At 40.3% G+C, this 12,691-nt stretch overlaps 1 protein-coding gene across 2 annotated transcripts in view; it reads left to right on the forward strand.

Moving 5' to 3' along the window:
• Positions 1-12,691, forward strand: part of SPHKAP (SPHK1 interactor, AKAP domain containing) — a 63,436-nt gene that overhangs the window by 34,940 nt on the left and 15,805 nt on the right. For both annotated transcript variants that reach the window (XM_059479516.1, XM_059479517.1), the window contains exons 4-5: positions 7,916-7,975; positions 10,875-11,009. In XM_059479516.1, coding sequence (XP_059335499.1) covers positions 7,916-7,975; positions 10,875-11,009 — 195 coding nt within the window. The remainder of the gene's footprint in view (positions 1-7,915; positions 7,976-10,874; positions 11,010-12,691) is intronic.

The following is a 12,691-nucleotide window of genomic DNA, read 5'->3' on the forward strand; positions in this document are numbered from 1 at the left end:
AATACTTAACTGTCCCAGAAATCTGAGCATTCATTTAGTAATGTACCATCAATGTTCTCCTTTCTAAAAATCAAACATCATCATAATTTCCTTGCTTCAGTTGTTTATAGGATTAAAGAATTCATCTCTTTGGCTTTGGAGACTGCAGTCAGTTGTATTTCTTGGCTTACCAAAACCAGCCTGGGCAGAGACTGCCAAGACAATCAGAGTTTGGGGCTCGAGGGAATCAGTCTTTCACCTTGGTTTCATTGTTAAATAGCTTGGTTTTAGAAATCATTAAATATTTTATACTCTTTGGTGCATCTGGGACAGTGTTCTTAGTGATGGTTTCAGTCATTTTAAACAAAACCTTTTGGGCCTGACCTCTCTTTCTGATGAGTTATTTAGCAGAGTCTGGCCTATAATTAACCACAACAGTTTAAATTGCCAAAATGCAAAGACGCAATAAAGTTTTAACTTTAGTTTCTATGAAATCTTTTCCCTGGAAGTGTCTAAAATTCAAAAATGCTATTTTATGAACTTTTGTCTTTTTCCTTCTGGAGCAGCCTGATCACTGATGCATTGCTGTATTTCAGTGTCAGGCCCACCCTGCTGAGCAGGAGCTCAGAGGAGGCAGGAGAAGGATAAAGGTGCAGGACTGGCTCCTGAGCAACCCCAAACTGATTTCAGGTTATTTTTCTGCTCATGAACAAATTCTCCTTTAAAATACCACCTCCTGCAACAGTCTGATGGAACCATAATTTTTCCATACCAACAATTTTCAAATGCAGGAAATGGAAAAAAGTCAAGATTAACTTGAGCAAAGCTAAATGATGGTATCAATTATGGTTTGTTGGTTTGTATTTATAATTTTTTATTTGGACTGGCTTTCAAATCAGATCTGTTAACTGTCACAGTTATACTATCTAGTCCTCTGAGATTCTATTTAACATTTAAATGGGTACAGAAAGAAAGAAAATAAATAAGCATAATAAGACCTATCAAAAAATGAAGAAGATTAATGCAGGCCTAGAAGGTTTTACAGAAATGTACATTACCTCTTCAATCTTGCACAAGCAATAATACTTTCTATTCATTCTGCAGTAAATACTCCTTTTGATGCCACTCTATAAATAAAAGTGATGACAGAAAAACAACTAACTTTGTAAAGGTAATGAGAGAGAAAAAAGGGTAGAAATATCAGGCTGGCTATTGCTCCTGGCCTTGATGGGTGCAAAGTCATTTCTGTGAAGGAAGTTTTACACCCAACTTGTGCATATTCACTGGGGCAGTCACAGAGCGGTTGGTAACAACATTCCCATCATATGCAGTGAATTTGCCCAAGATTCACTGAGCAAATGAATCTTTGCCCACATTCATTTGGGCAATGAATCTTCAGACATTTGGGATGTCTGGAGATGCAATGCAGGGAGACTTCTACTCTCTGAAGCCTGAGTCAGAGGGAAAACCTGACAGCAGCTTTTCAGCACATGAATCAGAACTTTATTGTAGCATTTATACTGAGAGTTGGAGCCAGAGACCTCAGGTATCAGTTATGAAAGTTTTCTTGTAGTAAATAATTGTGGTGAAGTGACCAAAGCCACAAGCTTCCAAAAAGAGTTTGCAATCATCCTCCTTTCACACAAGTCCTACCACACCTAGATGGTTAAAAATTAATAGTGTCTTGAAAACTATTTTTCTGTTTCCTTGTTAGCCAATGGATGATCTTATGTGACATTTTAGAATATTTCTTTAGAAACCATCATTTCACAGCTATTTGGCTTTTTATGTTTCTAAAAAAATGGTACTTGCAACTCTATTGGGATCACAAGATTTAAGAAATGGCAGTTTTAAAGAACAGAGAGGTCAGTGATTAGGGGACCTTACAGACAGTACACATAAATATCTACACACACATTTATATCTATATAGCACAAGAAGTCCAGGAGGTTTTATTTAGCCATCCCATTAGCATAAATAAGACAAGTGAAAATAAATGCAAAGTTCTATTTGGGAGCTTTGCAGATCAGCATCAAAACAAATGCTCCTGTCACACAAACTGCCTGTATGGGTACAATCTGCTGGAAAGGGCATTTTGTGCTATCCTAATATAAGTCAGAAATATATGAGTGATTCTGGTCATTTTCAGAGACAAAGCTCACAGCAAGTTTCTAGACAAAATCTGGCATGTTGCCACTCCTTTGATATTTTCTGTGGGTTACAGTTTACTTTGGCTCACAAGTACAAAGTAAAACAATATTTTTTCCTCGGGCTTTCACTGACTTCAGCTCCTGAGGGAGCCCATCGTGCAGCTGTAGGTTCTCTGAAATAGTCACCATTCCAGTGAGCAGCTCTATTCTGATATTGTGCTGTGGGGAAATTACAGTGATCTAATCTTTCTAAAGCCAGGAGACTCAGACTTAAGTCTAATAGAAGTTTAGAGCAACTGTATTTTTTTTCTACTTTACAGAGATGAAATTAGGATGAGAATAGGTTCAGAATTTCAAATCTGCCATCCTATCACAGAGTTATTGCTAAGAGCAAAAATTATTGTGGTCAAAGATTGCATTAAATCCTTAAAACAACTGTCACAGCAATCACAGTTGATGTAAAATTCAATCACCCTCTTCACAAACTGCACCTTCACAGTCCTACATTTAAAAAGGGATAAAGTGTTTAGAATAATAGTGTATAAGGAACAGCACACACCCTGAGAATAAACAATCCCTGCCCAAAAATATGGAGGAGAAACCGCATGGAAATAAAATGCCAAGCCTTTAGTATTTCAAAGGATAATGCTAAATAATAATTAGAAATCACTGCACTGGTGTGGGTTGCATGTCCCTCCCAAGCAGCGAGGCAAGATGCAAGAAGCACAGCAGGGTAATTTAAAAGTGACATTGGGGAGCTGCATACCTGTCCCAAACCAGGACAGAGAGGACCCAGCTGGCTGTCCTGACATACAGCTGCCCTTTGCTCCTGCCACTGCACTCTGCTCAGCAGCAGATGGGGACTTTTAAAGGGAACAAAACCATGGGGGAAGCTCCGACTGGGAGGGGCAGCACAGTCTGATCCTGCCTTCCCTGCTCTGGAGCTGCACTTGCTGCTGCAGCTCTCTGCCACGAGGGCTGCATTCCCACCAGCACTTGAACTGGCTTTTTGCATAAAACTGCCTTCAGCCCTGGGCTCAGCAGGTGCTCACCTTCTCATATGCCACAGTTTGTCCTGCACATCCTCAGGTTTGGGCATTTACACTGCTCTAACTTGGCACCCAGGAACTGCCTGCTCAGAACCACTTTCTCCTGAGATCTCTCTTGGGGCTAATTACATTTTTTACTTCTTTGTAGGAAATTAGACATGAGTTTTATGGGCAGATAGCAGAGCAATCCCAAACCAGTTGTTCTCTCTAAGTGTCTGGAGGGGTGTCTGAATTGGCACCTGGCATGAGTTGACTGACTCCCATGCCTCATCCTGACTCAGTGATGTGTCAGGAAGAGGATGGGAAAGGCAGAACAGCACAGTTCATAGAGATTAAAACTCTATAAACTCATTTTCAAGACAGCATTTACACCCTGAAATACCAACCAGGACAGCACAGAACATGGAGAGTTCTACACAGTTCTGGTGCAAATCCAACCATCTGCACAGACATTTAGCCTGTGGTGAGGGGTGTGGCACCAAACCCAGCCTGCTGGGGACACCGAGGCCAAAGCTGGGGATCAGGTGGATGGGGCAGTGGTGGAGAGACAGGGATGAAACACTTTGTGTCACCTGCATACACTCCTGCTACCACTTTAATAGTCTAGTTAACTGTGTTGTCCTAATCCAGCTACTAATGGATTAGAAACTAAGAAACTCTGCTTAGGAGTGTCCTTTAGGTTACAGAGTCATAGGCTCAAATGTCAGAAAATGGCAGAAACACAGTGCTCTGATTCTACATAATTTCCCCCTTTCTGCAGGCTTGCTGTTCACTGAGTCAGGCAGCAACACTGCATTGCATAAATGTGGGCATATGAGGTAAAATTCAGGTTGCACAAGCCATCTGTAGAGAGTTCTCATTTTCAAGTCTTGTCTCTTCCTTTCTTTTAAAATAGATATTGAAATTTTTGGGAGGGTGGTATAATATAGATGTCTTTGATTTTATGGGGGGAAAAAAGCCTGCCTCCTGCAGCCCTTCAAGCAAGTGTTGACCACAGTCCTTCACAGCACAGAACACAGGACTTGGCTCGCTTTGCTTAGCAGGTTAACTATATCCTGGAGCCATTTGGCAGTGAGGAAAAGATACTGTGTTTACATTACATCCTTAAATATTTTATAAAAAATAATTGCTTAATGTATAGTTCTTTTAAGAAGTGAGGTGTTTACATAATTTCTGCACCAACTCAAGAGCAGATTTCAGGACTCCACTGATCCATAGAATTTACCCTGTGCATGTCTTACCAGTCATAGAAATTACCATGCAAAATCTGAAAAAAAAAAAAAAAAAAAAACCCAAAAAAAACCCACTAGTTTCTCTATTTGATTTTTATATGATTGTGGAAAGTACAGACTTCTTCAAGAGCTCAGCAAGTTAGTGATGATAACCTGGCTGGAAGTATCCCAGTAGAAACGTTTGATGAGAGGAAGGTTGGGGGTCAGACCCAAATCTGTGCTACTGATGTACAAGACTCTGCAGAGTGCAAGAGTTCTATTCACAGTGTGCCAGTGCATTAGGTGGTTTAGGGACATGCAGCATCCTGCTTTGTGCTACATTTCAGTGCAGTGGTATCTGTTCCCCACAAGAACAGCTCTTTTCTCTCTTGAGCAAATGGGATTTCTACACTTGGAAAAACGACTGAACCAAAAGCAGACACTGGCACCTACCCGGGAAGTTGTGGGTGACTCTCTCACTGTGTAAAGCCTGAATTTGGGTGAGGAGTTGTTTCCTTTTTGTATTATGCAACACCATTTAAATTTTGTTGTTTTCTCCCTGCAAAATAAGTATTTCCTAAGACAGAAAAAAGGGCGATATCTTGACATTTCTGTGTGGTTTCCAGAGAGAAAATCAGTGTAAGTGGAAAGCAGACACACTTTGGAACTGAAAAGGTGTTTGTGGGAAGTCAAGGGTATGAAGAAGGAAAGGAGTGGCTGGGAAAGGACTGACATTTAAAAATACCATGATGAGGAGAAGGTTGGCTTGCAGCTAAACTAAGCTGCATCTGATACAAAGAAAAAGAATCAGAATTAAATTGAGGTTAGCAAATCCTGACCTGACCTTGGCTCTTCCTTCATAATTTATGCAGTGTTTCCATCCTAAAGATTATTAATTGTTCTCTCATGTTGTTTTGCCTTGTTTCAATGGAGGCGTCCCTGATAATTACTAGAAGTTAATCAAGCAAGGCAAGCTAATGAGAGCTTAAAACTTGTATTATGTAAGCAGAAAACAGGGAGAGATTTTTCATAATAGATAATTTTCTCTTTGAGCACCACTGGTGAAGTATCTCCAACAAAAAGATCCTCATAGTGAACTTCCTAGAAGGAAGCAGTAGTGCAGAGCAGGCCAGGATGGGATTCTAGAGGTGATTTATGGTTGCAGTACCTCCCCATCTAGTCCTGCCTGCTGCTCCCAGCAAATGGAAAAAGTAAATGAGCTCATCAGTGTATTTCACCACTGTGAAACTGGCTTTTTTTCAAAGTTGCCTGTAATTAAAACTGCAAAATCCACAGAACTGGAAATGCTAAAAGACTGCTTTGGCAGTGTAACAAATCACTGTCAATTGAACTTGACAAGTGTATCTGGAAGCTGGATTGATTCAGTTCTGCCACAGGTTTTCTAGTGCAAGTTCATTAGGTTCTGAAAATCAGTTAAAAATAAAAAAAGAAAGACAATTTGACTTAAAACACCAGATATTCCTGTTTGTACTGAGGTTTCATGTGCTGAGGCATGAGTGAGTTATGTGCCAGGCACACCTGAACAGAGGTGATGATTGTTTTGGCTGCTTGGAGAGGGCCTGGCTTTGGGGTGGCAGTCAGTGCCACTGCTCATCACAGCAAAGTCATGAGCCATCACCCCACGGAGGCAGCAAAGGGCAAACCAGGGTTTATCAGAGAATCTGGTGTCTGGCTGAAGACACAACTGCTCTGTGCAGCTTTTTCACAGCTCTCCTCAGTAACAGCCCAACCTTCAACACGGGGCGACCCTGCTGGGGAGGACTCAGACTGGCCCCACACCTTCCCCCTCTCCTTCCCTGGCCAAACTGGTGGTTCCCTAAGCAAAAACACCTCCATGCACCTGCAGACTCACTCATGATAAATTCATATCTTGCACTGTCATGGACAAGTTCATGGGTGTCATTTTCTAATGACACTATTTGGTAACTACCTATTGTTGGTATGAGAAATGCCTACATGTGAAAACCCAGTAGAAAGTAAGAGAAGTGTTTGTCTAATCAACTGCAGCATGTTTAGGACATTACATAACCACCACACTATGTTGCTAGAGGATATTTTTACTATTTTGTAGCTTAGACATTTTTATAACTATTTCTTAAGAGTTCAGCAGATGACAGTGGCATATCCTGATTGTTGTCATTATCAGACACAGAAATATTTTTGCTAAAAAATGCTGGAAAATATGTTTGTAAGTTCATATAAAGATGACATTAAACTATTTAAAAGGGCAAAAAGCTTTCTTCTTCACTGGGTTTTTTTGTGGTTTATAATGGGAGCACTGGCTGGACCTTTCCATCTGCTGTGCTGGCTGTTCCTGCAGATGGTCATAATCTGTACATATGGCATGTGCATATATAAAATGAAATCAGGGTTGTCTTGGTGTAAAAGCAGGCACACAACAGGAGCTTGGGTGCCAAACACAACAGTGTTGGTGAAGGAGATAATTTAGAGCAATTTCATTTTCTATGGGATATTTACATGGAATTAGGGAAAGTATTTCCTCTTCACTGGAAAAGAAGTTAAAAAAAAAATCACTCAGCTCTTTTATGTTAAAATTTGGGCCTGCAATTTATTTGGAGTCAGGTGTTGGCTTCAGCTGTGCCTTGAATTTGTGTTAGGCTTTGGGTTAAATGAGGACAACACCAAACTCTCATAAACCTCACAGTCAGCCTGGTTTTGGAGTCCCTGCTTCTAACTCAGAGCTGGAGGGGGATTTTCTTTTTAGAAAATGGCCTTCCAGTAAGCATATAATAAAATAGAAATCCTCACAAATTAAATGGTCTTTAGATCTGAAGTTTGTGTTTAAGTCAATCTCACTACCATTAAATATTCACTGAAACTTACAATAATCAAAGTGGCAAAAGCCCTTGTCATCAAAAGTAGAACTTTCTGGTGAAGAACTTGCTCACCAGGCAGTTCAGCTTTTCTGCACCTGTGGTGCCAGTTAGCAGAAATTTCCTGTGGAATATTGCCCCATGAACCAAGTTTTTAGAATTGCTTTTATAAAGTGTTAAACTTCTCATAGACATTTTGGAAAGTTAGGAAAGGTACTGGATTATTTATGTGATGTGCAGAAAACTCTAAAAGCAGCTCACAATTGCACTTACTTAAAAACATTTAGCAACAAGTGACTGAAAGAAGAAGTCATTGGAAAAACAAGACATGAAGAATTTATCAAATATGTGATCAAATGTATTTTTACCATTTTCTCTACCTTTACTGACATTCTCTGTATTACAGTTTATTTGCAACATTTGCTCATTCATCAGACAAGCCAATTGTCAGCACAGATAAAGTCATGACTTTTACTCCTTTTTTCCTCCTTTCTTAACATCTATTCCACTGTTTCTTTACAAACCTTCCTACCTTTCTTGTACTAGGAAAAAGCTTCACAGTGAAAGGCTTCAGCTACAGGGCTAGAAAATGAAAATATAGTGACTTTAAAAGGGTTGCTGCCACTCTAATACAACTTTATAAAGTGCTTTTTCTTTTTTTCTCATTACAGGTTTGTTTTGTGAATTTAGATGCCAACAGAGATGATTGCAGCGATGAGCAAGTGAAACAGGTAACTGTTTATGTCTTAAAAACAGGCACAATGGATCTATTCAGGCCTACCAGGGCTCTCTAGTAAAAATAAAGATTAAAATTCTATGAGCAAATCAAAGCCAACCCTAGATTTTTAAGTGCTACAGAGAGCAATGCATAAGGAATCTGAAATTGTCTCAGCACTGGACTATGTTACATATCATTTCTTATTCCCATCCCAGAAATTTGTAATGAATCATTGCAGTCTGAATTCACAGTACTTATATGAGTAGATTTCTTGCCTTTATGAGAGAATGTTCACATGCATCCATTTTCTTTTAATTTGGCATAATACTACATGAAAAGAGTTTCTGGTGTCCAGCTCTGGCACCAGTTTGCGATTTCTTTCTCTGTCCTACAGCCAAAAAGCCCCTGAAAATCTTCCACTCATCTAGGTCTTGTTCAGCTGAGCTGTCTTACTCAGTCAGACTCCACAGAGGTAGATTATGTACTCTTGAGGAGAGGGTCTAGATAGAACAGAACTAAATGTGTGTGTGATCTGTTTAACTGAAATTTACAAGAGTAGGAAAATATAAATTTTTTAAAAGCAGTAAAAAACTCTGGTTCTTTTATAAGCACTGAGACAAACTACATCATGATATGATATGATATGATATTTAAAACACATACCATTCCAGAATAAAAACCAATAAATCTGCAGATGTCACATTTTAAAGAAAGGGCCTGGTGTCACTTTTGTGCTTACATCTTCCTTTATCGGTTCTTTTTATCATCCAGTGCACACCAATAGAGAAGCAATATGTAGTGAGTGAACTCAGGTGGGATCTCCTGGCAGTACCCAGGGAGTTCCTTGGTTAAACCTTTACAGTTCATTTGCTGGAAACACTTCTAACTCATAGAACAACCAGTGCTGGAGCCTTGATGCCTCCTGCAAGTCATTTGTTAGCAGGAACAGTTTTTCTGTGCTGTGTTCTGCATCCTGGATCTGTGAAAATTCAGTTGTCAAAAATAAATATGGCATCTTGCAGCAAAATGATTTTTCTATTGAATCAGCGAGTTAACTGTGCAGAACAGCTTGAGAGGTTTTACTTTACTGAAGCCACAGAAGCACTGGTTGTTTTCTAAAATGTGGTGGTTTTATTGCTGTTTACAGTGTTTGTTGAGGAACAAAAGCTATGAGAGGAAATAAAAAAAGTTTCTCCCTCAGTCTTAGAATTAGACATCTGTTCTCAGTTTTCAGTGTAGGTAATAAAAATCCCCTGCTAGCACAGGTACTATGCATTCTTTTCCAAGAGGAAACTCCCTCATCCCCATTTCTTAGTGTAATAAGCAGGTTTTGTAAATTAGCATTGAGTGGCATGAATTTTATGCAATACACTGGTGTGGTGAAAGCATTTCTGAGAAGACTTCTGAAGATGTTAGCACAGCTGTTGTGCATATGAAATAAGTATTTACTAGCAGGTACTTGATTTACTAATAGATACTGTTAGGATTTTGTATCACTGATGGAACTTTTGGAATGGGTTAAATTGGAGGGTTTTGTGTAAAATAATTGTCCTTTCAGACTTCTTTTCTTTTTTTCTGAAGAAAAGGTAAAGAAGTGAAGTAAAAGATATATAAAATGCCATCATTTCCTACCTTAGAAATCTGATAAAATGGGGCTATTTAGGCAGAAAAAGAGAGATACTTCAGGAAGTGTCTGTGATAACAGAAAGGTTATAATTTTAAAGAAAAAAATAAATGATGAGAACTTTTTTATGCTACAGTGAAACATCAAACTGAATTGAAGCACTGAATTCAGTTATGTCACATAAAAATACTTAGTCTCATCTGAAGATCATTCCCCTGAAAAGTGAACTGTTTCCCACTATTGATTTTGCTTTTCTAAGCCAGAATGGTTTATTATATCTAATTCAATCCAAGGAGAACTAACAGTACTGCAGGCTTAATATTTTCAGGATGAAAAGGGAAAAAAAAATGAAGTATTGTTGCCTTGGTTAGTAACTAAAGCAGATGGCTGGGTGCCCAAATCTGCACTCCCTGAAGGGCTTTGCCACACATTCTGCACTGACACGTGGGCCATGGTGGTGCAGCAAATGGAGGTGGTGTTTACTCTGCTCCTGCTCTGAGGGGTCAGCCTTGGTTCTCTGCTCACAGAACAAGGACACCAAGGTCCTTGGCAGAGAGAACTGCACCCTCAGAGCAGGTGTTGCCTTTTTGGCCTGGCCTTCATGCACAGAGGAGCACAAATGTCCCCTGCACGTGCTGGGGGCAATTCAGATCTCCTGTATAGCATCACTGATGCTGTGACTGTTCCTGCTTTTGCCTCTAATACATAACACATAGGGAGTGACTGTATCATTACAAATGGAAGGTCATGAAGGTATGCAGTGTAACAGCAAAGAAAGGCGCATTTCATCTATCTCAAATATTTTTGCTGTTCCACGTTTATCATTGCATCAGTTTGGTTGGCAATTTCCAGGTAACTTCCTCTGGTTTATTGCTAGTCATATGTGTGGAGGAAAACAAGATTTGCCCTGTTCTCATTACCATGCCTACTGAAGCTTTTGTGTTTCAGACCATGAGAGAGACACTTTTCACAGTCTAAGGAACTCACGTGTAACAGGAACTATTAAGATGCACCAAACCAATCGAGCTGTTTACCATGTGACAATGTGAGGGATGGCAGATTGTCATGCTGGACACTTGAGGAAAAGTTTATACAATCATCCTTGTCTTGTCTGGTGTCTCAAAAGAAGAATGCCCATTTTAATGCTGCCAGTTCTATTCTTCATCTACTTGAAGCTCACCAAGTGAGCTTTCTAAAAGGATTCCTCTAAGTGATATTTTATTTTAATATTTTTAACTGTGCAACTCAGACCTCATTACCTGAGAACAAACTCTGTTTCCTTCTACAGAAGCTGATCAGTGTCTCACCCAGCCTCCCCAAGCTGATCAGTTCGATGAACGTACAGCCACCAAAGGAAAATGAAATTGTCCTGCTCAGTGGATTGACAGCAGGAAACCTCCAGGCCAATTATGAGGTTCCCCAGGTAGGAGCCAAACTCAGCTTTAAGATCACATCACGCCTGTGAAGGGTGGAATTTAGAAAATGGGAAAAAGGAACTTGAAAGCAAAGACCTGAGATCAGTGTGAGATGAGTGGAAGTTTGTGAACATACAAACAGCCTCTGTCAGACAGATTTAAGTGTGGTGCACGGCAGGGGGACACACCAAGTACACAAAGATAGCTGAGAGATCCTGCAGATCTGGGTTGCAGCTGCTAATGCTTTAAGCCACGTTAGCACTTGATCCTTCAGGGGAGGCAGGCACTGCTGGCAGAGATGACTGATTTGTAAGGCCAGATTTCAAGGGCAGCAGAGAGGGAAAGAGGTGATACTTCTGTGCATAGAGCTGGGCCAGGGCACCAGCCTTTCCAGTGGCCTTGCCACTTCCCACTTTCATTCCCAATCCATCTTCACCTCTCAGCTTCATTAAAACTGCAGAGTTACCCTGGAGTACAAAACTCTCAATCAAAATAAATGTGAACAGGTATTGCCAGGTTTGTCTGCCGCAGAAAAGAAAATAAGGGAACTTTGTTTCACTGAAATTACCTTGTGTACAAAAGCCTTCCTGAAGCAGACCCTGTGACAGCTGTATTTCAAAGAGCACTGAATTTTATAGTTTACCAATAAGCTGATCATTAAAGAGAGCAGTTACCTGGTTATTGAGCTTTCTTGCCACTCATGACTAATGGCTGAGTTTAGAAATGTTTAACAAATACAGGCACAAGGCTGTGGTGGGAGCAATGGAGCTCCAAACCCCACATCCCAAGATGTTGCAATCCACACAGGGGTGGTCTGAGGCCCAAACAAGGTAACTGAAATACCCAAGTTACCCCTGTCTCCACAAGCCTAGAGACACTGAGACAGGCAGCCCTCTCACAGAGAGTGGAGTCAAGAGGCAAAGAGGAACTAAATAAATGTCTGTCGAGTAAAGCTTTGCATTGAGACTGGATGAGATTTATTGGCCAAATATGCCACAGTCATCCTATTGCTTGGCTTTCAGAGAAATTCATTTGTAAGGTGACTGGCAGAGTTTTGTAAAAGGATTTTTATGCTACTCCCCCTCAAGCCGTTTTCACAAGTACAACCCCACAAAATGTGGACTGGGGAAAAAGCAAGGGAATGTCTGATCTAAAGCTGCATCTCTTTTTCATAGCATTTTTCACAATACCGTGCATGCTCAAGCCTGATTCAATTTCATAGCAGCTATCTAATTTATCTTTTCTGTTTTAACACACTAAGTTATCTGGTTTTCTTTTCAGACACATTTTTTAGGTGGAAAGGAAGAGCAAGCTAATGAGCATGTTAATCTAGCGTAACACTCATCCCACTCTCTTTATTAGTAGATGATTGGTTTGCATTCACAGTCAAAAGGTCCAGGATGGGGTCACCTTCCTATGTTAGCTACTGTGCAAATGCCCACAGGGTCCAGGGCATCTTTTGCACAGCCTAAAACTTCTGCCTCAATCCAGTCCAAAGTTGGTGCCACCCAAGCTGGCTCTTTCCTGGGAGCCTGAGTTCAAAGCATGACAAGCTGTAGAAGCTTGGCTTTGGTTCAGGATCCATCCATACAACAAGCATGGTCCCATGCAGAGGCATTGACTCAGCTCTGTTGTATAAATGTCCAACTGTTTTCATATCAGTAAAATGAGGACAACAAGAGTTCCTTCC

The sequence above is a fragment of the Ammospiza nelsoni genome, chromosome 10 (genome assembly GCF_027579445.1).
Source record: "Ammospiza nelsoni isolate bAmmNel1 chromosome 10, bAmmNel1.pri, whole genome shotgun sequence".
Classification (NCBI taxonomy): domain Eukaryota; kingdom Metazoa; phylum Chordata; class Aves; order Passeriformes; family Passerellidae; genus Ammospiza; species Ammospiza nelsoni.